This window comes from Corella eumyota, chromosome 2, assembly GCF_963082875.1.
Source record: "Corella eumyota chromosome 2, kaCorEumy4.1, whole genome shotgun sequence".
Lineage (NCBI taxonomy): Eukaryota > Metazoa > Chordata > Ascidiacea > Phlebobranchia > Corellidae > Corella > Corella eumyota.
Genome location: NC_137491.1, coordinates 989,288 through 1,015,947, shown reverse-complemented (window position 1 = coordinate 1,015,947; position 26,660 = coordinate 989,288). Strand labels below are relative to the sequence as shown.

The 26,660-nt window shown below is 27.4% G+C and overlaps 3 protein-coding genes across 8 annotated transcripts; all 3 read right to left on the bottom strand.

The window, feature by feature from the left end:
- Positions 1–497: 497 nt before the first annotated feature.
- LOC145741908 (uncharacterized) lies at positions 498–7,990 on the bottom strand. 3 transcript variants are annotated; one of them, XM_082559593.1, is made up of 13 exons: positions 7,937–7,990; positions 7,383–7,434; positions 7,190–7,264; positions 6,502–6,609; positions 6,271–6,360; positions 5,557–5,664; positions 4,994–5,068; positions 3,275–3,316; positions 3,116–3,175; positions 2,076–2,656; positions 1,737–1,928; positions 1,587–1,649; positions 498–1,401 (listed from the first exon to the last, which is right to left on the bottom strand). In XM_082559593.1, coding segments are annotated over exons 2-13 (1,434 nt in total). In that variant the 5' UTR covers positions 7,385–7,434; positions 7,937–7,990; the 3' UTR covers positions 498–1,363. The 3 variants fall into 3 exon arrangements, with proteins under 3 accessions (XP_082415719.1, XP_082415720.1, XP_082415716.1); XM_082559594.1 differs by lacking the exon at positions 7,937–7,990 and adding an exon at positions 7,805–7,822 and having other exon boundaries at positions 7,383–7,430; XM_082559590.1 differs by lacking the exon at positions 7,937–7,990 and having other exon boundaries at positions 7,383–7,754.
- A 1,437-nt stretch (positions 7,991–9,427) lies between these two features.
- LOC145742117 (uncharacterized) lies at positions 9,428–16,154 on the bottom strand. Of its 2 annotated transcripts, none has more exons than XM_082559879.1 (15): positions 16,043–16,154; positions 15,708–15,872; positions 15,069–15,122; positions 14,696–14,851; positions 14,217–14,390; positions 13,899–13,985; positions 13,299–13,394; positions 13,081–13,143; positions 11,393–11,473; positions 11,225–11,272; positions 11,033–11,154; positions 10,703–10,792; positions 10,484–10,546; positions 10,330–10,368; positions 9,428–9,946 (listed from the first exon to the last, which is right to left on the bottom strand). In XM_082559879.1, the coding sequence occupies exons 2-15, from the start codon at positions 15,788–15,790 to the stop codon at positions 9,915–9,917; spliced, it is 1,188 nt and encodes a 395-aa protein (XP_082416005.1). In that variant the 5' UTR covers positions 15,791–15,872; positions 16,043–16,154; the 3' UTR covers positions 9,428–9,914. The 2 variants fall into 2 exon arrangements, with proteins under 2 accessions (XP_082416005.1, XP_082416006.1); XM_082559880.1 differs by having other exon boundaries at positions 9,428–9,848; positions 16,043–16,150.
- A 1,696-nt stretch (positions 16,155–17,850) lies between these two features.
- On the bottom strand, positions 17,851–26,404 carry LOC145743042 (uncharacterized). Of its 3 annotated transcripts, none has more exons than XM_082560909.1 (9): positions 26,230–26,404; positions 26,036–26,101; positions 25,432–25,515; positions 22,130–22,207; positions 21,196–21,270; positions 19,238–20,403; positions 19,061–19,108; positions 18,616–18,757; positions 17,851–18,223 (listed from the first exon to the last, which is right to left on the bottom strand). In XM_082560909.1, the coding sequence occupies exons 1-8, from the start codon at positions 26,277–26,279 to the stop codon at positions 18,618–18,620; spliced, it is 1,707 nt and encodes a 568-aa protein (XP_082417035.1). In that variant the 5' UTR covers positions 26,280–26,404; the 3' UTR covers positions 17,851–18,223; positions 18,616–18,617. The 3 variants fall into 3 exon arrangements, with proteins under 3 accessions (XP_082417035.1, XP_082417036.1, XP_082417038.1); XM_082560910.1 differs by lacking the exon at positions 26,230–26,404 and adding an exon at positions 21,770–21,851 and having other exon boundaries at positions 26,036–26,086; XM_082560912.1 differs by lacking the exon at positions 26,230–26,404 and adding an exon at positions 21,770–21,830 and having other exon boundaries at positions 26,036–26,086.
- Between the last annotated feature and the right edge of the window lie 256 nt (positions 26,405–26,660).

The following is a 26,660-nucleotide window of genomic DNA, read 5'->3' as shown; positions in this document are numbered from 1 at the left end:
GTGCCGTACTTTCCAGACTGGTCTGTCAGTCTGTATACTGTTACATGAATTGACTTAAAAACAAAGTTAGTTACCTAAATGTTACTTTTAGTTTAAGAATTTAAACACAACGGTCATAACTCATATTTGAATAAAACTTGGAAGAAAATAATCACGTAAAACAAAAAACAGAAGTGAAATGTCGTCTGTAGTTCCGCAAACGATCGTAAATAAAATTTTTATGAACACGCAATGAGGAAAACATAAGGTAGAAAAATGGGGGGCAAAAAATGGAAGAAACTTTAAATTTAACCCCTGAGAAAATGAACGAATAAAAATGGGGAATTAAAATAAGTTGTTATATCAGAATTAATGTCAACATTTTTTTTATGCTGTCAAAAAAATAAACTTTGCAGTTAAAGATAAATTTTTTTAAGTATAGTTTACTAACCAGTATAATTTATTTTAATAAAATATTTATTGAAGTTTTTTTTTATTAACAAAACACAACTTATGAATAAGCTTTTTTTGGTATATTTTATTTTTTCAAGCATAACCACAAGCAATTTTAGGCATAAAATATCATCTAAACATAAAGGCTACAAGCAATTGGCAAAATCATTTAAAAAACAACTAAAAGCACAATTGAATTTTTGAAGAAAAAAATTTGAACTTATTTTATAAATTTTCATTAAAAATTTAAGCACAAAATAATAGTTGCAACCTTTTAAAAAAAATTTAAGTAAAACTAATATCCTAATAAACAATAAAAATTTGATAAACATCATAAATTTAAAATCATAAAACAGTAAAACTTCATTGTAAGTTAACCAAAAAATTTGATACTAAGTAATTAATAAAATTTTTAATATATTAGTTTCACTAAAATAAATAATAAAACATTACATGCGTTTATGTTAACTTGTATATAAAAACTGAAATCCAGTTTAAGTATTTTTAAAATATCAACATGATAAAAAAAAGCATTTATAATAAAAAAAAATTTGATTTGAAAAGCATATATACAGAAAATGATTTTGCCAATTTTATCCAAGAAGTAACAAGAGTTCAGTATTACTGATTTAACACCAATATAGTCATCCAACAGTATATGTTAATGCTATATTTTATCGATACAAATACACGGATACAAAAGAAAAATAAACTACTGTGACCCAGTGGATCTGCATGCAACAACAAAATAGAATATTAGACATAACTGCATTAAAAAATAAACTTCATAAATTTTATATTTTGGTTATATTCAAACCAAAAAGTTTTAAGATAAAATGCTATTTACAGATTTTACTAAATCTATTACTAAAACAAAATCTTTTTTTGTTTTATATTTTTAGTTTTTTTTACATTTAGGTTCTCCATGCATTTAAAATGGAGTCGTGCCTCTATACATCTCCCATTCGTCTATAAAACAGAACAAATTTACATATTTAAAATGAATAAATTACTAAATTATAAACAATAAATAAATACATTATTTAAGTTGCAAAAAAAATCATAAGGTTTAAACAAAATTTCAAAATTATACACCAAAAATAAAATGTTAAAATTAAAGAATTACTCTTTAAAAAATCAAGAATATTACTCACCAAAATAAGGCTCTGCTCCATAAGGATGGACATCAAATTCTAGCTCATTATGAACAGATATTTCTAAATTAATTTAAATTAACAATTAACTAAACTTAAAATAAAAATAAACAAATAAAAACTAGACATCATGACATACAATGTATTTACCTATGACATCACTAGTAGGCATTGTAATGATTGGTTCATTTGGTCTTGGATTGAGGGGACCTTGTGGTTGGGTATTATGATTTTCCGAACCTGGGTTCAAGTTATTGGTTGGGTTAGGTTGACAGCTAGTGGTTGTTGTGACACTGAGAGGCCGAGGAGTTTCAGAAGACGAAGATGCAACCGAACATATATCTTTAAAAATAAATTAAATTTAAATGAACACTCATGAAATAAAATAGGGCACAATGAAAGATGGCAGTTTACAATTAATATTTTAAATTCAAGTGGCCCTTTAAAACTTGGTACAAATTTAATTAAAAATTAAACTTTTATTCATACCTTGATTCACCAATTTACGAACATCATTTATTGAAATCTCATTTACATGTAAGCAAGATGTTAGTGGTGAATCCTCATTTAAAGAAAGATCAGGTGAAGAAGTACCTCCTAGATGAACTGTATCTGGGAAAAGGCCTTTCGGGGGCTCACCATCTATAGAAGGGTCTTCTGGGGGCTCACTATCTATAGAAGGGTCTTCTGGGGGCTCACTATCTATAGAAGGGTCTTCTGGTGGCTCACCATCTATAGAAGGGTCTTTTGGGGGCTCACTATCTATAGAAGGGTCTTCTGGTGGCTCACCATCTATAGAAGGGCCTCCTGTAAGATCTCTAACTATAGAAAGACCCTCTGGAAGATACCCATTCAAACAAGGCTCTTCTAAATGATCCCTATCTGAGCAAGATTCTTCTGGAGGACCACTATCTATAGCAGTACCTTCTGGAAGATCCCCATCTACTTGAGGTTCTTCTAGTGGCTCCTCGTCTTTAGAAAGTCCTCCAGGTGGCACATGATCCAAACAAAATCCTTCTGGCGGGTTTTCACCCAACGAGTGTTGTGTTTGTAATGGTAGGTGATTTGGCCTGTGTAAAAATAGCAAAACTTTTATTAACTGTAAAAAAACATCAAAACTAATTTATACCTGTAAATAAACAGCTGAATAATTTTTATTTGAATTAGTAGGACGATAGTTTAAAATAAATAAGACAGGGTACCAAAAATTTTGCTAACTTTAAAGGTAATAATATAACAGATACTTTTAACAATAATAAAATTAAAAATATTTTTTGAAAATGAAAAACTATACTTACTTAAGTCACAATAATAATTAAATTTAATATAAACACAATTTTTTAACAAAGTACATTTTCCTATACCTAAATAGCAAAAAAAAATTATTAATGTTAAAAATAATTTATTATCTAATCAAAATTAAAAATCTTAATAATTTAAATTAAAAGCTAATAGATATTTCTATATAAAGTGTACCTTCGAAATAATTTTAAAAAATTAATAAAATAAATGCTATTTGTGGTGTGTACCTTTTAGCTTGGTGAATTTCATTATTTTCTGACAAGATACCTTCAGCCTGTGGTTCACGACTAAGCACAAAAAATATATAACAAAAAAATAGGAATTTTTTGCTACAATTAGGATGAAATATTTTTAATTGTTTTTATAACAAAAATGGATTTTTTTACCTTGAATGTTGAAGCAAATTATTCTCAGCTACACCAAGTTCACTAAAATAATAAATATGAATTAGTTGTTAATAAAATTCAAAAAAATAATTAAAATTGTTTTAAAATCCTTAATAAATATATAAGATAATTTTTGACCAACAACATTTATTGACAACATAAAACACAATAAATTAAATTTTTACAACATTTATATTTTAACCCTTCTTAATTAAAATATAAAATCTTGTTTAAGTCTTACATAGATAGAATTATTATTTCTTAGTAGTCTTTCAACATTATTTATTAAAAATATGTGTTCCATATTATGCACAAAATTTTTATTGAATTATTTTTAGTTTTTCAAAAATAATTTAATAATAATTTTTTTAGCTAAATTTTAAAATTAAAAGCTAATATTTATTAAACAAACTACAGGCCAAAGCAACCCAACCCCTGAAAACGACAAAGTTGAAAAAACATGTTAGTAAGTTTACCATTCACGAACTGTGCTGTGAAAAATCATTTCGTTTATCGTTTTTTTTAAATTGTTCCCATTGAAAAAAAAACGGTTTAACATGCAAACACCAAATGCAAAATTAACAAAAGATTGAATGTGCTTTCATAAAGTGTTTTTAAAACTTTGTGAGAAAATAACATAGCAACACCCACCAACTAACTTACTTATCCTTGAAGAAGTTTTTATATTTCATGTATTCCTTTACCGCAACATTTATAAATATGTTAATATTTTCATTTATTTAATTAGGATTATAACACACTACTAATACGCCTAATATTGATTTAATATTTACAAATAGCAAGGTTGTAAGCAGGCCATTTCAAGTTAATATTTTAAAACTATTTATTATAAATATTAACATAGTTTAACAATTTGGAAATTGTTATTAGGATGTTTATAAGTGTACAATTTATTATTATATAGCGTAACTTATAAATTGCAACACAAAGGAATATAATAGTCATGGTTTAATGGCAATGTATTGAATATCACAGTCTAAAAACCCAACTACAACATAACAAATATTATTTTAATAATTCTTTGTTTTATTTAAGAACAGAAATAAAATTTTAACATTCATTAATTATTAACTACCATTAAATCAAAGTTTAAATTTGAAATTTTTAATCAAATTTTAGTTTTGTTTTTGTTATTTAAAAATTTTTTAAGGGCTAATTATGTTAATTTTTTAACTTGAATTTAAAATTATTTTTTAATGTTTTTGTAAAACAATTAAAATTTGTTTAAGAGGAAATTCAATCACATTATTACCACCTTAGTACATGTTGCAACATTATTAAGTACACAGTTTTACTTTTATTTTATTGTTTGCTAACTGAATGAAATCATTTATATTGAATTAGAACTACTTTATTAATAAAACATTACATCAATCTTAAAGGGTCATATTTAATCAGAGTAAACACACCAAAACAGCTTTATCCTATAGCCTAGTCAAGTTTATGCTATACATTAGAAAAAATTAAAAACGTAACAATTTTTTCTGAAACATAATGTTAAAATATAACAATTGTCATATTTAAATCTTTTACCAAAAATTGATTAACTATGTAGGAATTTAGGTATTTATTTAAAATATATTAACTAACCCAAAAAAACAGATATATAAAATACCTTAAATTTTAAATTGACATAATTGCTAACAATTTTGAAATAACATTGCAAATTAAAACTTAACATTTATGAAAATAAATTACCTTATAAGTTCCTGGTTATTTGGTTTTGCAGGTTGCTGAACAGAATCCAAAGAACTGGGTGGGGAAGATGGGTTTCTGAAAAAAAAAATTAGAATAATATCAAATATAACAACAACCTGTTTATGGTACTTTTTATGTGTCACCTAATGGCAAGTTTGTACCAAAAAATGTTATAAACCCATTGGCACACATGCATGCCTTAATTAAAAAAAAGAGTTACAAAATGCAAATATTGATTTTTTTAATTTAATTGTCATTTTATTTTTTTATATATATCTTAACTCAATGTGGAAAGGTCAAATGCACGACCTAAACATAGAGTAACAACAGTTACTCCGACCCAGTCTCGAGTTGCCTGTGTTTGGGATATTATAGATTATGATTGCCTGATAATTATGCTGCTGATTAAACGCTGGCTCAGCTACAGCATGAGAGCAGTAGGGATTGAATTCATGTGTTCTTACCACTACATCATGTTGCAGTACCAACTTAACACCATAGTACCAACTTAACACCATTACACCATTCTAACAGTATTTTAATGGTTGTTTATGGTAAATTACCTTGAATTACGTAAACTTGGCGGTGGTTGATCACAAATAGAAGTGCCTGGCTGGTTCGATGGAGAAGCTGTAACTGTTGATTCATTTTTAACACCAACCGAAAAACTTCTAGAAAAATATAAAAGTTTTCATAATTAAAAGCATACAATAAACAAAATAATTTTTGAAGATAAAAGTTAACATATTTATATAAAGTTAAGTTATTTATTGTTTAGTAACTAATTAAAAAAACAATTAAAAGCAAAATACTATGAAAACCCTATTTAAACATTATTATTTAAGGCATATTTTTTAAATCGTTTATTTAATTTTGTCATTTTTTTCCCAACACATTATTGTCATATTTATTATTGTAATGATTTAAATTATGTCCAAACGCACAAAAATTAAATTTAAAAAACACTGATACATTAAAAGTAAGGTTATAAAGCTTTTTGTTGTCTGATCTAATGAACAAAGAGAAATATTAACCAACAGGTAATTTCCCATGAATCACTAAACAACCCCATGACCAAGCACAACAAAGAAAAAATTAATTATCGAATTTTTTTTTAACAATCCCAATTTAACTTGTTATTTAAAATTAAAAAAATTTTAAAAATTATCTGTTTTTATAAATGAATATTTTCATTTTTTGGGGTAGGTCTGAATAAGGCCTTTCAAATTTAAGTATAATGATAGATCAAAAATATACGATAATTTATAATACCATACCCTTTGTTATAAGCTTTAGCGCCCAGTGAAAAATTGGAATTACTGCTGCGCTGTTTCAATGAACTTTGAACCAGTTTCAAATTAAGTTTACTACAAAAAAAGTACACCATTTTTATGCACATTTTTATGCACTTACACCATTTTTATACACAAAAAGTTATCAATAATTCTTTTACAACAAAATTTTAAAATAACTGAATTGTTATTTGTAGATAAAAAATAACAGAATACCTTGAATCATGGATTGAATTTTGTTCCAATTTTGAGCCTCCTGGTTTATCTGTATCTAACCTTTCCGAATTTTCTGCAGGACTACCGGGTTCTTCAGAAGTAGTACCTCTGAACATAGGTTTAACTATTGTTAAAATCTTATTAAGTTAGGATCATAAACACCAAATTACCTAATGCAAAACAAGATACCGGCAGCGTGGTGTAGTGGTAAGAACACTTGCTACACCACACTACACCTACCCTCATGCTGTAGCGCCCTTGAGTAAGGCACTATAAACGGTATAAACAGCACCTAATCAGCAGTATAATTATTGGCAATTATAATTTATAATATCCCAAACTGACAAAGTCAACTCAAGACTGGGTCGGAGTTACTGATGTTACTCTATGTTTAAGTCGAGCATTCGACTTTCCAACATCGAGGATAAAGATATATACAAAAAAAAAGATTGATTATCAAATAAGCATCAAAAACACACTAAATAAAATGTTTAGGAAATTTTTAAACATTTAAATATGTGAAAATAATAAGTTGATTCTCTTATCATTTTGTACCCTACCTCTGTTCATAGTATGATAAAAACTGCTGTTTAAAGTCACATTGATAAAAAAAACCATAAAAATAAACTAAAGAAGCCTTTGTGTAAATCCCTTTTTTTAATTAAAAAAGTAAAGTAAAAAATCTAACCCAAAGCCTTGAATTGACCTTGAATTATCTTCTATTTCTGGCCCAATGGATTGCTCGTCTGTTAAACTCTGACCCCTAATCAACAATTACAAAGTAATTCAGTTAATAAAAAAATAAAAGTATAAATTTTAAAGCATTTTTTACAGTGTCAAAACAATTGTCATTATTCTTACAAAAACTTAATAAAACTTGCATTAGTTTCGGTGATTCTAATTCTGAAATTTCCTCACAGCTTGGCTGACTACCTGACAATGTGTGATTTGACATTACTAATTTAATTTTAACAATATAAAATTTAAATATATTCTACCTATGATAATACATAATTAATAAAATAGTACTTAGAATTATTACAAACTATTTAAAATATAATTTTTGTTTAAAATTAATCGCAATTTAATAACTATCGCCAGTAATAGTCTTTAACAAAATAAATTCAGGGTCATGTACAATAGTAAAACAGAAAGAGCAATCGTACGATACAAAATGGCCGAAGGTAACCTAACTACGTAATCGTAAGACGATCGCAATACAGTAATATAGTATATGTACTTCATCATTCCATTAAAACGAAAAAAAAAATTGAGCAAAAAATAACTAACGAAAAAAACTCACGCGACAAAAATTACCTAGATAGTAATTTTTGACTAAATATATTTTCATATTCAATTTTCTCTATTTAAAAATCAATCGATCATGTGATGTTTTAAGAGAAAAAAAAATTAGGTACAAAAACAGGGGTTTTACCTGTTCGCTCAACTTTTTGACATCTTTTTTACCTTATATTAGTATCAAGCTTAAAAATGATACAAACAGCATTGAATAAAAAATATATATGTGTTTATAAACTATAAAAAATAAATACAGGTAAAAATTAAGTGTTACCAATTTTTTTCAAAATATATATTTAGAAAATATTTGGCAACACTTTTTTTTATTTTGGTTTTTCGCGCATTGATAAAAGTAAATAATAAATACGATATACAATTAATATTACAACAATGCGACGGGAAAAAATGACAAAATCAATTTAATGATTTAAAACATGCCAAAAGTATTAATGATTACACAAAGATTTTAAGTATGTTATAGCATGGTCACCAAACCCGACACAATATCACAAAAGTGACTTCTTAATTTTTTTTACCAGCTTGTTACATCATTCTTTTTTTGTATATATCCTTATCCTTGATATGAAAAGGTCGAAGGCGCGACCTGAACGTAGAGTAAAATCTGCTACTCCGACCCATTTTTGAGTTGCCTTTTAAATAAAACCCATATTCTCATGTGGTGTAGCAAGTCGTGGCTCCAATCTTGGGTAAGGTGCTATAAACGGTATAAACTCCTGCTGAGCCAGCACTTAATCAGCAGCATAATTACCGGGCAATTATAATCTATAATATCCCAAACTGCCACGGGCAACTCGAGACTGAGTTGGATTACTTTATGTTATAGTCGCGCATTCGACTCTCCCACATTGAGGATAAAAATATATACATATATAATCTGTGTAAACTTAATAAAAAACCAATGATATACAAATGATTCCATTTTACCACCACCATTTGTGAATGTATTACCAAATTATTCATCAACAAACATAAAATATTCCACCAAAAATCTGTACAATAAATATGTCATTAGAACAAGTATCCTTTTTTACTATTTTAATTTTTCTATGCACCAGTAACATTAATAGAATAAATAATACCTAACAGTGTAATGCTGTAATGGTTAAATACCAAAACCAGTGTTAATACAAATTAATTGTGCTACATTTCCAAACCTAAACTGGTGGTAGTATTATTTTTTATTAACAAAACACAACTTATGAATAAGCTTTTTTTGGTATATTTTATTTTTTAAAGCATAACTACAAGCAATTTTAAGTATAAAAGTTATCTAAACATAAAGACTACAAGCAATTGGCAAAATCATCTAAAAAACAACTAAAAGCACAATTGAATTTTTGAAAATAAATTTGAACTTATTTAATGAATTTTTAGTAAAAATTTAGGCACAAAATAATAGTTGCAACCTTTTTAAAAAAATTTAAGTAAAACTAATTTGCTAATAAACAATAAAAATTTGATAAACATTATAAATTTAAAATCATAAAACAGTAAAACTTTAAAAATTGGCTTTTATAAATATAAATGTTAATATATTTTAAATACTGATTATAATAATGAAACAATAAATGATATGTTTCTATTAAAACTGAAAACCAGTCTGGTATTTTTAAAATATCAACATGATAAAAAAAAAGCATTTATAATAAAACTTTGATAATGTTAAAACATGTTAAAAATTTTACAAAGTGCAATTTACAGATTTATACCAAATCTATTATAAAAAGTTATTAACAAAATAACTACTAACAAAAAAAAATCATTTTTAAATATTATTTAAACACAACATTTTAAAAATTGAAAAAAAAAACATTTTTTTTAGCGAGAGCTTTTTACACAATTTTACCCTATTTTAGGATAACATTTTAATTAATAAAATACAATCATCAATAAAAGCATTTTAAAACTTTATATACATAACTCATTGACTTTAAACATTTTATAATTATAACTAGTTGTAGGTGGCCACCAATATTGTTAAGTTGTTATTAGTTTAGAACCCTCAAATTCTTTCAATAGTTAGTCCACTACAAAAAAAAATTATTTTTCAAGTAATGGTAAAATGAAAATAAAAACATTTCATTTAAAATTTATTATTCTTGATGTGGAAGGTTGCTTTCACGACCTAAACGTAATGCAACAACCGTTACCCTGTCCCAGTCTTAAATTAAATAAGCAGTTTAAAATACTATAAAATAAAATTGTCCGGTAATTTATTTACTGACTAAGTGTTAGCTCAGCAGGAGTTTATATTGTTTATAGCACCTTACTGAAGGGTGCTATAGCATGGAAGCAGTGGGGATCAAACCCAAGCCTTCATGTAGTGAAGTAAAGTGTTTTAACCACTACACCATGCAAAGTTTTAAAAAATATTTACTATCTAAATCTTAATTTCTTTATGCCATGTAATTGTTTAAGTTTCAATTTAAAATAAAAATAATTATAAAGAATGAATATAAAAATAATTACAACAATATATTAATTAATATTTAAGAAAATTAAACTTACTGAAAGGAGTTGTACCACCAAATTCTTCCCAAGCGTTTTCTATAAAAAAAAGAATTGCTTTAAACTTAAAAAGTAGAATGGTTTACAAAAGATTAAAAATCATTAAATTATAATTGTGAAATTGTTTTATATTAAAACACTTTTTATTGCTCACCAAAATAAGGTCTAGCTCCGTAAGGGTGGACATCAAATTCCAGTTCTTCATGAACACTTATTTCTACATTAAAAAAATTAATAATTCCTTTATTACATTAATTAATTTCCACAAAATTACACTCAAACCAAATTTTTTTTAAGAAATCAAAAATATTTTTAAATAAATTTAAAAAATTTAAGTTTGAAATAAAAAAAAAAATTTGAACAGAAAACCCACCGATGATATCACTAGTAGGCCTTGAAACGGTTTCCATGGTAACAGGTGGTTGTCCAGTATCCAATAAATTTGGTAGGCTAGGCTGACTCTCTGTTAAAACGTTCAGAAATTTTATTGATTTCTAAATAAACAAATTAAGGGAAACCCCCCTCAACTACAAACAAAACAAAATAAATCCAACAGAGCATTTTCTTTAAATATTTAAATACTTGATCTACGAGCAAAAAGACCTAAAATTAGTCATACAAGATTTTACTTAAAAGTAAAACCAAAAAAAAGAAAGTATTTGAAAAAAGTACTTAAGTAAGAGGATAAATTTGATTTACATACCTTGGAGGTCCACTAGTTGTGCTGTTCTCATAGAAGATATATTAGCATGTGGCAGGTTATGGCGAATATCATTTATTGAAGTATCGCCACTCTCATCTAATAGCCTTAGATTGTCATTGGGTCTGCAAAACAAATAAAAAATTTTTAATATTATTATACAGTTTTGCTAAAAAATAAATATAATATTTATACTTTGCAGTTTGGTCAATTTGTGCCTTAACTTCATGATGAGGCTTTTGGCTAAAAAATACAAAAAAATTTGGTCAGAATATTACACAAATACAATATACAAAAGTTATATTTTGCAATGATTTAAAAAACTTTTATTTTCTATATAGAAAGTTAAAACTGCTTTTTTACCTGAGATTTTCAGGCTGGGGCTCAGAACGTATCGATGTTTGTTTAAGGCTATTCACCAATCTATTTTCAGCTTTAAGTACCCTGAAAAATAAAAATAATTCAACATAAATACAACATTGAAAATCATGATAAAAATATTAACTCTAAAAATTAAATATTTACATTTATTGAAAACGTTAAAACTTACTACAACAAATCACAACATTTATATTTGTTTAATTTTAAATTAAAACATAAATGCTATTTTTCAAACTCATTTTCCCTTTACAACTATTGTTGTAAAAAGTTATAATTTTTTTCATTATTAAATTTACTACAATTAATGTGTTACTTATTAAACATCATTTTTTTATTGCTTATTATTATTTTTAGTTAATTTGAACTATTTTAATGATAGTTGAGTGAAAAAAAATTAAAAATATTAGCGACGAATTTTTTAGGGAATAAGGAATGGATGCCAAATAAACAAAAGACTAACATGCAAAGACAAGACAGAACACCTTTATTTTAACCATTTAAATCTTCCATTAAAATTTGTGCCAAAATGCAAAAAATTGATTTAAAAGAAAATGCATGAAAATACCAAGACTACACCCAACAAACAACTTACCCATTTTTTTTGATTCGAAGACAAATCTTAATCAACATAAAATAATGTCTTTAATAATTTTTTTTATATATTACCCTAGAATGTTAAGTTTATGAACTAAGCATAAGCAGGGCTTAAGGACAAACAGTAAAGCATTAGTGCCTCATAATTAAATGCAATTACTTTTGGTTTGTAGTCTGATGCCATCAACCGGCACACTTCAATAGAAACCTGCATAAATTTAAGAATTTCAAATTTATATGTCCCCAAAAAAAATACCATTTGTGTTGCTCAGGTTATTATGCCGCACAACAATATATTGCCACATTGCAACAAACAATTAAATATTAACCAGCTAAAGTTAAAGTGCAACAAAAGTGCAAGCTTTAGACCAATATTAACTATACAAAAACATTCTAATGGTGCAATGTATGAGTAAAACAGTTTCCAAGAATTAAAACATTTTAAAGCTTCTTAATATGCCAGTAACAAATACAAATTGGTAGCTAAATAAAAAAAGCTAAAATAAAATAATAATTTTTTTTATATTGGAAGCTGTGATGTGACTAACAAACCTTATTGAACACGTTTTTTTAAACCATAAATATTCAGGTATTATATCGGGCTTATCATTAACAAAAATTTAATATTTTAAGAAGCTATTTATGACAATAATTTTAATATATTGCAACATCACCTTCTTTTATTATTTGACAAATACATAAAAGGTTCTGACAAACCTCAAACAATATAAATAAGAGCCTTTCTATTAATAGAACTTCAGTCATGCCTTTAGCCAGAAAACAAACGTTTTATATTACACTTTAAAACTCTGTCACAGAGATAAAATACGAAAAAAACAAGGGTAAAATTTAAAGCAGTGTTTAAGCTAAATTACACAAGTCGACATACCTGTTAATATATGCTTTATAACTAGTTTAAATTGTAAACAACATTTTTAATTATATTTAAAAAAACAACTTAATTTTGGTAAAAATCTGCAACAAAAAAGCAGTCATTGGTAAAAAACTATCATCTGTACAATCATGGTATAAAATTTAATAATGTAACAGAATTTAATTTTTATAAAAATAATTACCTTGAATTGCATTGGTCTGCAAGTAATGAATTTTGTTGACCTAAGCCTGATGTACTAGGTTGGCTGATAGTAAATGAAAACATATAAGAAAAAAAATTTATAAAGTTTAAAATGAAAAACAATAAATTTTTAGAATGGCAAAATTGTACTAAACTTAACAGTTGAATTTAATGACATAACACTAAAATTCAATACTTAAAATATATAAAAAATAAAACCTTTTTTCAAAACAATCCAAGTTAGAGGAAGTATTGTCAGGAGCTGTGTTTTGTTTTTCATAATTATCCTCCTCATCTCCTATACAACTTTCTTCACTAAAAACAATAAATTAAAATCAATTTTTACAATACAATAACAGTAACATCAAATATTAAAATATAAAACAGACAGCAAATAAAGCCAACTATGTTAAGACGATTTAATTAAACTTTAACAAAAATCAAATAATACCCTGAAAAAAACGACAAATTTAAGTCACATTTTATTTAAATTCTGAAAATTATTCTTTTACAATAAATCTAAGTTCAAAAAAAGTTTCTGAATAACATAACTTGTTTAAAAAAATATGTTAACAAAACAACAGCAAAAAAAGATTAGAAACTTTAAAGAAAAAAAATTAAAATGATTTAACATTGTTGTCATATAACAGTGAATATAACAGAATCAAATTAATGCAGTAATTTTCCATGATGTAACTAAATAATATCACATTGTTTATTTAAGGTCCTTACGCAAAACAGCGTAGTTCATTTATTTTATTGCTTTTTAAACAAAATTGAATTTGTTTCAGTTTTTTGAATACAACAAACAATATTTACTTTTCACTTTGACTGTCTACGTTCGTTGTGTTGCAATCGTTGTCTGGAAGTTCTAAGTCTGTCTGGAATTTTGGCGAATTCCTTTCACTATAAAATATATGGGTAAATATTTCACATAATATCATTATAGGTATCAATAAAATTAGTTATTAGTTGTTCCAATTACAGTATAATAAAACAAACTACTAAGTTTAAATTTTAAATAAATATGGGATTTTTTAAACATGAAATTAGCAATGTGTTTTTTACACTGCACAGTTGTATTGTTTAATTATTTGTGCCTAATATTAAATAAAGAAATATTTATATTCTAAATACCTTGAATCAGTGTAAGGAATTGAATTGGTTGTTGAAGTCGGGGTACTCGGTTCATTTGGATCTGATGATATTGGGTTTACTGTAATTAAATTCCCACCATAAACTTCTGGTTCATTTTCTACAGAATTCTCATCCACTTCTGTTAGACTTGGACTGCCTGGTTCAACTGGGGATCTGATTTAAAAAAAAATGAAAAAAACAATTTAAAAAAAAAAAACTTGATTTGAAATAATAGAAATGTAGGTGTTTGTTTGACTAAAAAAAATATATTTCATTTAAAGCAAATTATTAATTGAAAAACCAAACTAACAGTTAAGATTTCTTAAATCAAAGCTTTAAATCAACTAAAACAGCACCAAAAGTTATTGTAATATTGAAATGGTGAAAAACATTTTAAAAATTCGTAAAAACTTAAATTTTTTATATGTAAATATAAATATGTTTGAGAATTAATAATAATAAAACAAATTCTTAAAAACCTTAAATTATTAAGATTTTCATGTTGTCCTCCATTTTCTACTTTTTTGGATGACACACCTTCTACATTTAGTTCCAACCTTTCAGTTCTACTGGAAACCAGTTTGCCTTTCTTTTTATTTTCACCGTTTTGAAGTGGTATTGATAAACCAGGTGGTCTAATGAATGCAAAAACTTAATTTTTAGCAGTTTATTGCAAATTTCATTGCTTAAACAAAGGCAGTATTTAAAAGTTTTTATTCGCAATTTTTGGGCCTGTACTGTATAAATTTAATTAAAACAAATAAAAAATGGCATACCTACATTTTAAAATCACCACAAAAAATATATATTAAGTATATTATACTTTATATTTTCAAAATTAAAAACACAAACCTAGAAACTTGTAAACCACTTAAACTTTCCTCTATCTGAGTCCCATTCGAAGTTCTGTATAAAAAGCATTACGAGTATTTAGCATTTTAGTTTAAAGATTATTTTTTTTTTTTATTAACTTGGTTTTGATGCAAAAAAGTTGTATTTATATCCTAATCAAATAAGTTTACTTACCCAGTCTCTAGTTGCATTTTTTGGGTAATATTTACATTTTTACATCATTATAATGACTAATTACTTTGTATTTAAGAAAAAAAATTTTAGCATCTTTTTTAAGAGTAATAAAACATAGAAGAAGTGGGATTCGAACCCGAATTATTTTGGCAGAAAAACCAAAGGCAATATTTATAACGTTTTAAAATTCACCGGCAGCGTGGTGTAGTGGTAAGAACACTCGCTACACCACATATGAAGCCGTGGGTTTAATCCTCACTGCCCTCGGGCTGTAGCGCCCTTGAGTAAGGCGCTGAGCCCACACAATCAACAGCTCAATTATCGGGCAATTATAATCTATAATATCCTAAACTGCCACAGGCAACTCGAGACTGGGTCGGGGTAATAGTAGTTACTTTATGTTTAAGTCGCGCATTCGACCTCATTACTACATCTAGAACAAAAATAACTACAAAATAAACATACTCTGGTTTTTGGGAGATTAATTCTGGAATTTCCTCACTTGGTTGACTTCCAGATGTTGATGATGATGATGATGGTTGTTCCATTGCACAAAAATGGTTGCACAATTTTAACTTTTAACTATGTCTTACTTAATTTCTAAACTATGTCTCAGTTATAAAATAAAATCTGCAAAATGAATATGGGCATGCATTATTTTCTTAGTTTTTTATTTAAAGTTAATGTTGTTTTTTTACCATAAACTTAATATTTAATTTATTATAATAAGTTAACAGTTAGTAACATTTTTCCTAGCACAAATAAAATCACAGGTAAAACTTATTTTCAATATCACGTACACCTGAGTTGCTGAAGAGGTAGACTGCACTGCAGACAGACAAATACGTGATCCTAAGTTAAAATGTTTCATCACGCGATTTTTTAGGTGAACTTGCCACAACATAAACCCCTTGTCGTAAGATTATTAAAACTCGGTTGCTAGCCTACCTTTATTAATAAAAGAAACAAATAAATTAAAAAAGAATTGCGCACGGACAAGCTTTTATTTTTGTTTCTTTTTTTTGTTTTAGGATCTCGTGATTGGAAAACACCTTATCAGCACTAGTGAGATTGGTTGAGCGGTTAAAGTTACCGACAAGGCTAAAGAAAAACAAGAAATTTGTAGCGTGGTGTAAAAGTTGATCACACCCTCGTAAGTTGATTAATTACCCATTAGATTTTTGTGTCGGTGGTATACAAACTGGGGAGTTACCTTCTGAGGTACACATATGTTTAATGAAATTTTAAGACGTTCAAGATTAAACAAAAGATGTAAAAAATGTTTTAGTTTTTTTATTTGTATACACATGAGGTCGTGGGTTTATCCCCACTGCTCTCATGCTGTGGCGCCCTTGAGTAAGGCGCTATAAACGGTATAAACTCCTGCCGAGCCAGCACTTAATCAGCAGCATAATTACTGGGCAATTATAGTCTCTATAATATCCCAAACTCCAACAGGCAACTCAAGACTGGGTCGGAGTAACAAATGTTACTCCGACCCTCTATGTTCAAGTCGCGCATTCGACTTTCCCACATCGAGGATAAAGATATATACAAAAAAAGGCGTTTCTCTTACTTACATATGGCATCCTTTTTGTGACCTTAGCAACAAACTGTCTCTGTTTGACTATTATATTAAATATTGTCTATCATAAAATTCAATTTTAACAACCCAAAAGCAAAACAAAAAAGTTACCACCACCATTTGTGAATGTATTACCAAATTATTCATCAACAAACATAAAATCATCCACTAAAAATATGTACAATAAATATGTCATTAGAACAAGTACCCTTTTTCAATATTTTAATTTTTCTATGCACCAGTAACATTAATAGGATAAATAATACTTAACAGTGTAATGCTGTAATGGTTAAATACCAAAACCAGTGTTAATACAAATTATTTGTGCTACATTTCCAAACCTAGGTTTTATTATGAAACAAACCTAAACTGGGGGTAGTATTTAAACATAGTGTAAAATTTAGGTCCATAAATACATAAAACAATAAATACAAGTAGTATCAGGAATTAAAACAAAAAAAAAATTAGTTGAACTTGCGGGAATTTGAAACTTTCACAGATTTTAACAAATAGAAACCAAAATATAAAGTTTAAATAGTTCGCAAATAAGTGAATTGTTGAATTTTTAAAAGTACAATGAAACTTAACAAAAATACCATTTAAACTAATAAAAAGAAAACCAAAGACCAAAGATGCCGCAGAAGAATGATAAATCAACAAATATTAGAAATATAAATAATTACTTCAATGATTAGTTATTAGTACGAAAAAAAAATAAAAAAGAAGAGTTATAATTCAGTTTGTTAACTATTATTTTACTTTATTTAACTTTAAATATAAGCCATAAGTGTTACCAATGCTTACAACATAAATATATGAAAAACATTTGCAAATTTATGTTGTTCATTATTTTTAATTGCTGAAAATAAGATAATATGAGTTTCAATCTACCAAAAAAAATGCAAATTTACTACAAAAAAAATTAATTTAACAGATTAAGGTTGCAAAAAAAGGTAAAATTAATAAGTTGCTACTTTCACTATTATTAATAAAAATAACAATCTCTTGTTTTAGATCTGCACCAGTTACACTGATTTAAAAACAAATAATTTCTTAGCAATACAAACCTAAAAATTTTGTTTAAAAAAATTTTAACAACTTATTAAAACCTATTCAGTGAACAATCATAAATTTGAAAATAACATTTTGATAAAACGAAACAACTTTGGATTAAAACCGATAAAATTTGATGTTAAAAACATTTAAAAAAATTTAAAACCAAAATAATGAAAAATAAAGCCTGCATATTTCAATGAAATACAGTGCAAGTCTGTAGCAAAAAAAAACATGAAACTTTTAAATCTAAAAACAGTTCTTTTTATAGTATCCCATAATGATGAATTAAGAATAAGGAACTACATTGGTAAGTGTTTTTGGTGATGTTTCTATCCAAACTCTGTAAAAAAAAACATTTTGGTTACAAAAATAAAAAGTTAATCTATAAACTAATAGAAATTGCCGTCGTCTTTTGCCCATCAACAATTATTTAAAAGTAATTTTTTTATCCTCAATGTGAGAAGGTCAAATGTGCGATCTAAACATAGGCTAACATCGGTTACTGCGACCCAGTCTCGAGTTGCCTTTGATGGTTTGGGATATTATAGAAATTATAATCGCACGATAATTATACTGCTAAGTGGTTTTAGTTCAACAGAAGTTCATATCGTTTATAGCACCCTTCTAAAGTGCACTACAGCATGAAAGCAGTGGGAATCAAACCAGGAACTCACGTAGTAAAGCCAAGTGTTTTGACATCTACATCATGCATGGTAAGTAAACCAAACTTACTTTTAAAAGGGAAAAGTCCCGTTGTAATCCTCTGGCAAGTTATAGATTAACCTTAACAGTTCTTCATCTGCTTCCCAGATATTAACATTAGGGTCGTAGACCAAGGCTTGTTGTGTAGCATCAAAAATCCAATGTTGAAAATCTATTCAAATAAAGTGTTTATTAAAATATATTAATGGTAAAAATTACACGATTTCATTGGCACTTTTTATAAACTTTGTTGGACCACTTGTACTTAACAGTTTCTTTAAAACTCTTGTATTTAGCAGTTTAGGCTAATTATCTCTCGTACTTTGCAATCCTGAGATTTTCTGATAACCGCCAAGTACAAGTGATTAACATAGTTTTATTACAAAAAACAACTAAAATTTGATAAATCTGAATATTTTGTTAATTTTAAGATATTTTTGAAAGAAGTTTTAATAAAATCAAATTATTTATTCACCTAATAAAGGAACAGTTCCAGCTTGGTTGTCATCATAAAATGCCTGATCTACAAAAAAAATTTGTTAAATTAATTATAATCAAGATACTGAAAAATTAAAATATAATATTAATTACTTAAACTCAATTACTATTGCCTAACACATTGCCACCTTAAAATTTAACTTAAAAGGCTTACCATGAAGGTCACTCGTAGCAACTGGAGGCGAACTTAGCAACGGTCTCTCTACAGTTGGTCTATTTCGTGGCTCAACAAATTCTTCTGTTGTCCCATCTTCATCCAAGATCGGGATCGTCGATCCACGGTGTGGATTAACAGGCTGCTGAGCTCGTTGTTCAACATGCTCTTCAACTGGTCCGAGACAGAGGTTGATGAGCACCAAAAACAAATTCCAAAAATCTTGAATTGAAGGGACAAACGATCGGACTGGTTGGGCAATGGTTTGGTCAGGATGTGGTACAACTGGTGTTTGCAAAGATCTCGTCTGCACTGGTTGAAAATTAGGTTGGTTTATTGGATCTTGAGAATCCAATTGAGCCAATAAACCACCATTAGTTGGTGTATTTACCAGATCATCTGAAACCCCGATTGGTGCATTTTGTACTGGCAAGTTAGTTAAGTTTTGTGATAAAACAACTTCGTTGGAAGGGTTTTGACCTTGTGGTGGGTCATCACTAGGTTGAGGTGGGTCATCACTAGGTTGAGGTGGGTCATCACTAGGTTGAGGTGGGTTATCACTAGGTTGAGGTGGGTTATCACTAGGTTGAGGGGGTGTCAGAGATGTTGTTGGAATGGTTTGTGGTTGGGTTGTTTGGTGTTGGATTTGGTTGATGTCATCAAGAGATGGTTCAGTCGTCTCCCTATCAACTGGTGAGTGAGGAGGTAAGTTTACTGATGAAATACTTGGTATTTCTTCATCTGGTGCTTGATTTCGTTCACCCTCGACCAGATTTTGATTCTCACCAGTAACCACATTAGGCACCAATGTTGGTTCGTTTACTTGTGGTCTTTCTTGATAGTCCATATCCAGTGTTTCTGATACATTAGGATCCGAAGCGGCCTCGTTGATATCATCCTCAATTCCCTCTCCTGGCAAGAAAGATAATTCACTGGTTCGTGTTTCTCCCTGTGGTGTTAGGTCATTGGTATTTCGAGAACCAGATGATCGAGAACCAGATGAACTAGAATGCCCTTCATCAGCGTCATCTCGATCTGCTAGTGCAGTTGAACTTGTTTCACGGGAAATTTGAATTGCATTTGGAAGTTGGCGTTCTGGAACTATTTGAGAATTTCGTGAAATGTTTGAAGAATTTTGATCACTGCGATTGTTGCTGTCTTGAAGACTATTTAAAACAAAATAGGTTTTAATGTAACATGGCTTTGATATAACATATTGGGTAGCCTTTGCTATACATTTACCAATCTAGGTACGTACAAAATTCAAAAATTGAAATATGTGCAACAAAAACTACAGATTAAAACTGATTTCTGTTTTTAAAAATGACATTAAATAATAATAATAACGAATCTAGCATTTTCATAATACACAAAATGTTTCAAAAATTGACTGAGCCGAAATTTTAATTGTAAAAAATTGGGTTTAGTGACTATGCTTGGTTATACTGTAATCTCTTTAAATAAAAACTTGTTTTAAATTTTAATTTTGTCAATTCTCCTAACTAAATAAATGTTTTGTAAAGTGTATATATATTCTTTTTATTTATTGATGCGTAAAAATTATAAGTACATGCAAAACTTGATTTTATTTATAGACGTGGAAATAACCGTTTACTTATAAATTTAAACAAATTGTTGTTGAAATTTGTGTTTTATCATCAAGGTTACCAAGATCAAAAGACAATATCAGTTAAAACAAAATTAATTTAGAGTCATTTTATAATTTAATATAAAAAAGGTATATATATATATGTTTATTTTTTTAAATACAAAAAACAATCTAACTAGTACATTAAACAATAATATAGTACAGACCCTTCAACAACACATACAACAATAAATACCTTACAACTGGCTCTCCTTTGTGACCAATTAAAATTAAAAACAAATTTAAAAAATGCTTTAAAAAAAACTACAATACTAACTAATTTTAAATTATAATAAAAATAAAAACTTACCTATGGTTCCTGGGTGGTTGATCTCTTTCAACTTCTGTTAAAACCTTGTCTTTTGTTTTAATTCTAGTAGAATTTCTAAAAATATAAACTGGGTTCAAAACATTTACATTAAGGACATATTTTTTTTGTATATATCTTTATCCTTAATGGGGGAAAGTCGAATGCACGACTTAAACATAGAGTAACATTAGTTACTCTGACCCAGTCTCGAGTTGCTGGTGGCAGTTTGGGATATTATACATTATAATTGCCCAGTAATTATGCTGCTGATTAAGTGCTGGCTCAGCAGGAGTTCGTATCGTTTATAGCGCCTTACTCAAGGGCGCTACAGCATGAGAGCAGTGGGGACGACCTCATGTGAGGTGTAGCAAGTGTTCTTACCACTAAACCATGCTGCCGGTTTAATATATATATTAAATACATATATATAGTATAAATAAAAAATGTGTATTTGAAATTAATGCTCTGAGTAAACAAACAAAAACTTGTGAAACCAAACTATCATTATTTCAGAAATAACTTTTTCTATTTCTATTGCAAAATTTCAATAAAATTAGATTTAGAAAAGTGATACCTCCATACATTTATAAATAATGTTGTTTCATATATTTCATTGTATAGGCATAAACTGGAACCTAAAAATATGGTTTGGAAACCTTAATGTACAAAACAAACAATTTAATTCTGATTAAAACCCATTAAAAACAAACGAAAACTTTAATTTTACGGCTTAACCTTAAATTATTTGGATTTCTAAAACATAGGAGCATTTTTTATTGTAATTTTTATTTATTTACATTTTTTATAGTTTGTAAGCAGGAATTTAATTGCTTTTAAGATAAATTTCATTTAACTAAAAAAATTTATAGTTATAAGGACTACAAATTATTACAAACTAAAAATAACTTTTTTATTACATGAGTTATTTATTTACCTTTGATTATCAAGTGTTTGGTAAGAACATGATGGTTTGTTATCATTTGTTTGATTGGCACTTGCATTTAATGCACCACTACAATAATAAAAATAAATAAAGTTAATCGATATTAAATTGCAAATCGTAAACAAACACCTTAAGCATTGTATTTATAGAAAGTTAAACAACCTTTTACTTTATTTTAACAAAGCGTTAAATTGTTCTATTGAAATTTTATGACCATATATAAGAAGGTTGCCAGAAGCTTCGGCCGTGAGAAGCTTCGGCCAGAAGGTTCGGCCTGCAAAAAACGCGGGGGGTCGGTGACGAAATTGCCGCGTAAAATGTCAGTTTAAGACCATATTTTACCGATATTCAAAACAAAATTTGACAAAAAGTATTATACATAAAAAAAATTTAAAAAGTTGTTACGAAAAATGTATATGTTAGTTTTTAGAATATTTATTTTTTTTAAATTTTTGTTTCACAAATGTCTTTTTAAAACGGATTGATGACGGGCGCTTATGGCCAGCACAATTTTTCATCTAACTGCGGGAAGTCCACGGCTTAAAGCCCGCGTTTGATGTTAACGTAAGGCCGTATTTTATCAAAACTGAAAATAAAATTTGACAAAAAGGATAGTATATAAAAAAAATTTAATTGGTTGGCACGATAAATATATATGTTAGTTTTTGAAATATTTATTTTTTTTAAATTTTTTTTCTCAAAAACGTATTTTTAAAATAGATTAAAGACGGGCGCTTATGGCTTGCAAAATTTACATTCGACCTGTAAAATCTTCGATCGAACTGCGGGAAGTCCGCGGCATAAAGCCCGCATATACCTTTAACGCAAGACCATATTTTACCAATATTTAAAATAAAATTTGGCAAAAAGTACAATAGGTAAAAAAATTTGAACTAATTGTTAAGATAAATATATATGTTAGTTTTTAGAATATTTATTTTTTTTAAGATTTTTATTTTCGAAAACGTAATTTTAAAACGGATTAAAGACGGACGCTTTTGAGGTAAAAAATTCGTCCTAGCGTACATCACATTGATTTTAAATTTTAAAACTAAATTACGAAAAAGTATTTCAAACAAAATTACGAAAAAGTTAAATTATAATTTCAATCCTACTGGAATAAAAAACATTTCTGAAAAAAAAAAAACTTAACAAACACATAAGCATAAAATTTTAGGAAAAAAGGGAAATTGCTTTAAAACAATTATTTAAAAGATAAACTTTATTTTTTTGTACCAAATCCACCATATAAAAAAATCCATGTTTATTTAATATACAATCCCAGATTTAATACGCAAAGCAATATTAACCCCCGGATTCAAACTATTGTTTATTAATTACCCCCAGTTTAAAACTTTTGTTTATTATTTAGCCCCAACAACATAAAAAATGTTATCAAAACCCAAGTTTTTTCAATTAACAGCTCCAAATTTAAAATACAATTCATTATTTACCCCCAGATTCAAATTTTTGTTTATTATTTACCCACAGATTCAATCTTTAGTTTATTAATTAACACCAGCTATAAACTTTAATTTATTTTTAACCACTAGTTTTAAACTTCAGTTTTTAATTTAAAATAGACTAAAAATTCAGTTTATACCAGCTTTACTTTTTAAATTTGGTGCCAAATAGCAAACCGAAAACTCTTAAACCATTAAAACTAAAAACAAACAAAAAATCCTAAATTTGTTTTATATAAACCAAAATTTAATTTAAAAAAATTACAATTACTTAACAAAAACAAACTTTATTTACAAAAAAACAACCTTGTTTTAAAAAAACCTAAAACTTAAAATTTTATAAAAAAAAAACTAACTTACAAATACCAAAATTTGATTTATTGAAAACAATTTTTACATGTTGAAAACTAATAACTTAGGGCAAAATCTTCTCCGTTCTAAATTTAGTTTTTGATATATAAATCATCAAAGGAACAGTTAAACTAAGATAAATCTTAAGTTTTAAAACCACACAAAATTTCTTTATAGATTGTACTTATTGCAAAATTATATTTTAAATATATGTAAAATATTGTAAATCAGTAAAATTAAAATTTCGCAACCCAAGAGCGTGTTAAATTTTGAAGGTCTTAAGAACTTGTCTTTAATCCGGTTTAAAATTATTTTTTAAAACATCAGCCTTAAACAAATATTCTTAAAACTAACATATGTCATTAAGGTAACAACCAATTAAAATTTTTACATATATTATACTTTTTGTCAAATTTTAATTTGAATTTCGATAAAATACGGTCTTACGTTGACATCAAACGCGGGGATTATGTCGTGGATTCCCGCAGATAGATAAAAATTACGCAGGCCGAAAGTAAATTTTGCAAGCCATAAGCGCCCGTCTTTAATCGCGTTTTAAAATTACGTTTTTAAGACAAAAATCTTTAAAAAAATAAATATTTTAAAAACTAACATATAAATTTATCGTAACTACCAATTAAAATTTTTTTATATAATATACTTTTTGTCAAATTTTATTTTGAAATTTGATGAAATACGGTCTTACGTTGACTTTAAACGCGGGCTTTACGCCGTGGACTTCCCGCAGTTAGATGAAAAATTGTGCAGGCCATAAGCGCCCGTCATCAATCCGTTTTAAAAAGACATTTGTGAAACAAAAATTAAAAAAAAAAAAATATTCTAAAAACTAACATATACATTTTTCGTAACAACTTTTTAAATTTTTTTTATGTATAATACTTTTTGTCAAATTTTGTTTTGAATATCGGTAAAATATGGTCTTAAACTGACATTTTACGCGGCAATTTCGTCACCGACCCCCCGCGTTTTTTGCAGGCCGATCCTTCTGGCCGAAGCTTCTCACGGCCGAAGCTTCTGGTCCCCTATAAGAAGATGATGTTTTATATATAATACAAAATTCCAAAAACAACAATTTCTATAAATTGATCCTACTTTTGTTTAGTGTAGCAAATACCAAATAAAAACATAAATATACTCTAGCATAGTTTAACCTTATCTATTAATATTTATAAGCATTGTTTGCACTATATGCTACTATAGAAACAATGCACCATACATGAGTTAATAAAATCAAAGTGACTAGACATAATTTAATACAAAAAATATGGCGTTTTATTTACTACAATATTAAAAACTTAAAAAATAATTTTGCCTATTGCAAATTTAAAAAAAACAATCAATTTAAAAGCTTAATATTCACTTTATTTTTTATCCAATTTTTTATATTATAGCCATTGTTTAACTAAAAAAAAGTTTTTTTGTATTATTATTAAATAATATAAAGTAATAAAAGTTTACCTTGTAGAAGGTTGAGTTGAAGAAAGTTGTAATGACGGCAAAATATTAATATCAGTGATCTCTTGACGTTGGGTGCTAGAACCACTAAAACAAACAATTTTATTGACTATTTTTGGTGTGTTAATTGTTATATAGGAATGTGCCAGGTGCACAGGCTTAAGTGAGAGCATTTTAAAAGTTGGCACCAAACCAAGAAACGAAATTAAAATTCCTAATTATTAAACAGATTAAATTATGGCTTAGTCATGACCATTTTGTTAAGAATATCACATTATAAGCTTTCTAAAATTTTAAATGTTAAATGTGTTTTATGTGCATTAAAATAAAATTGTGCTTTTATGTCTGTTCAATAACAATGCAAACAGCATAGTAAGTTAGTTGCTTAACTAACTTAACACAAGATTATTGCAGTTTCAATGATTTTAAACAAGTTTTTACTTATTTTTAGATGTCAATTTGAGTCAAAATATTTCGCACAACAAAAGCCATTATTTAAAAGTTAAAGAAATGCTTATTCAATTTTAAAATATGTTTTTCACAATCTTAATTTATGATATATTTTTATTATATACATTTTAGTTTTCATTAAGTCAATTTTACTTACGAACTAACTGCCCTTTCATGCCTGACTTTTGAAGTTTGTTTTTGATTTTTGCCACCAGTGGAAATTCTATAAAAAAATAGATTTAAATTAGGTTTGTTCTGTATGTTAATTTTCAAACTACTCTAAACAAAAAAGTGTTTTCGATACTATATATAAATAATAAAAAAGTTAATTTAAGGACAGTTTTTAAATACCTTTTATTATTTTGATCTGAGTCGGAATCTGAACTATTTCCGTTTGACATTGTTTTAAGTGAAGTTCAACCAAACATGAAATAGGTGAAAATGGTAATCAATTAAACACATTTAATATAGTCTAACAATTTCCCACTTCAACTTAACACAACCACAACTTAATTTAATGGGTAAATTAAAACCCTGAAGATAATTAAAAAAAAATTATTTAATTAGGTATGACATAAAAGAAATTAACCCTGCTAATTAAGTGCTGGCTCAGCAGGAGTTCATACCGTTTATAGCGCCTTATTCTAGAGCGCTACAGCATGAGAGCAGTGGGGATTGAACCCACGACCTCATGCTGTCATGTCATTATGTGGTGTAGCAAGTGTTCTTACTACTACATTTGAAGAGGTAGTACCAGAATACGGGATACGAAAGTTTGCGGG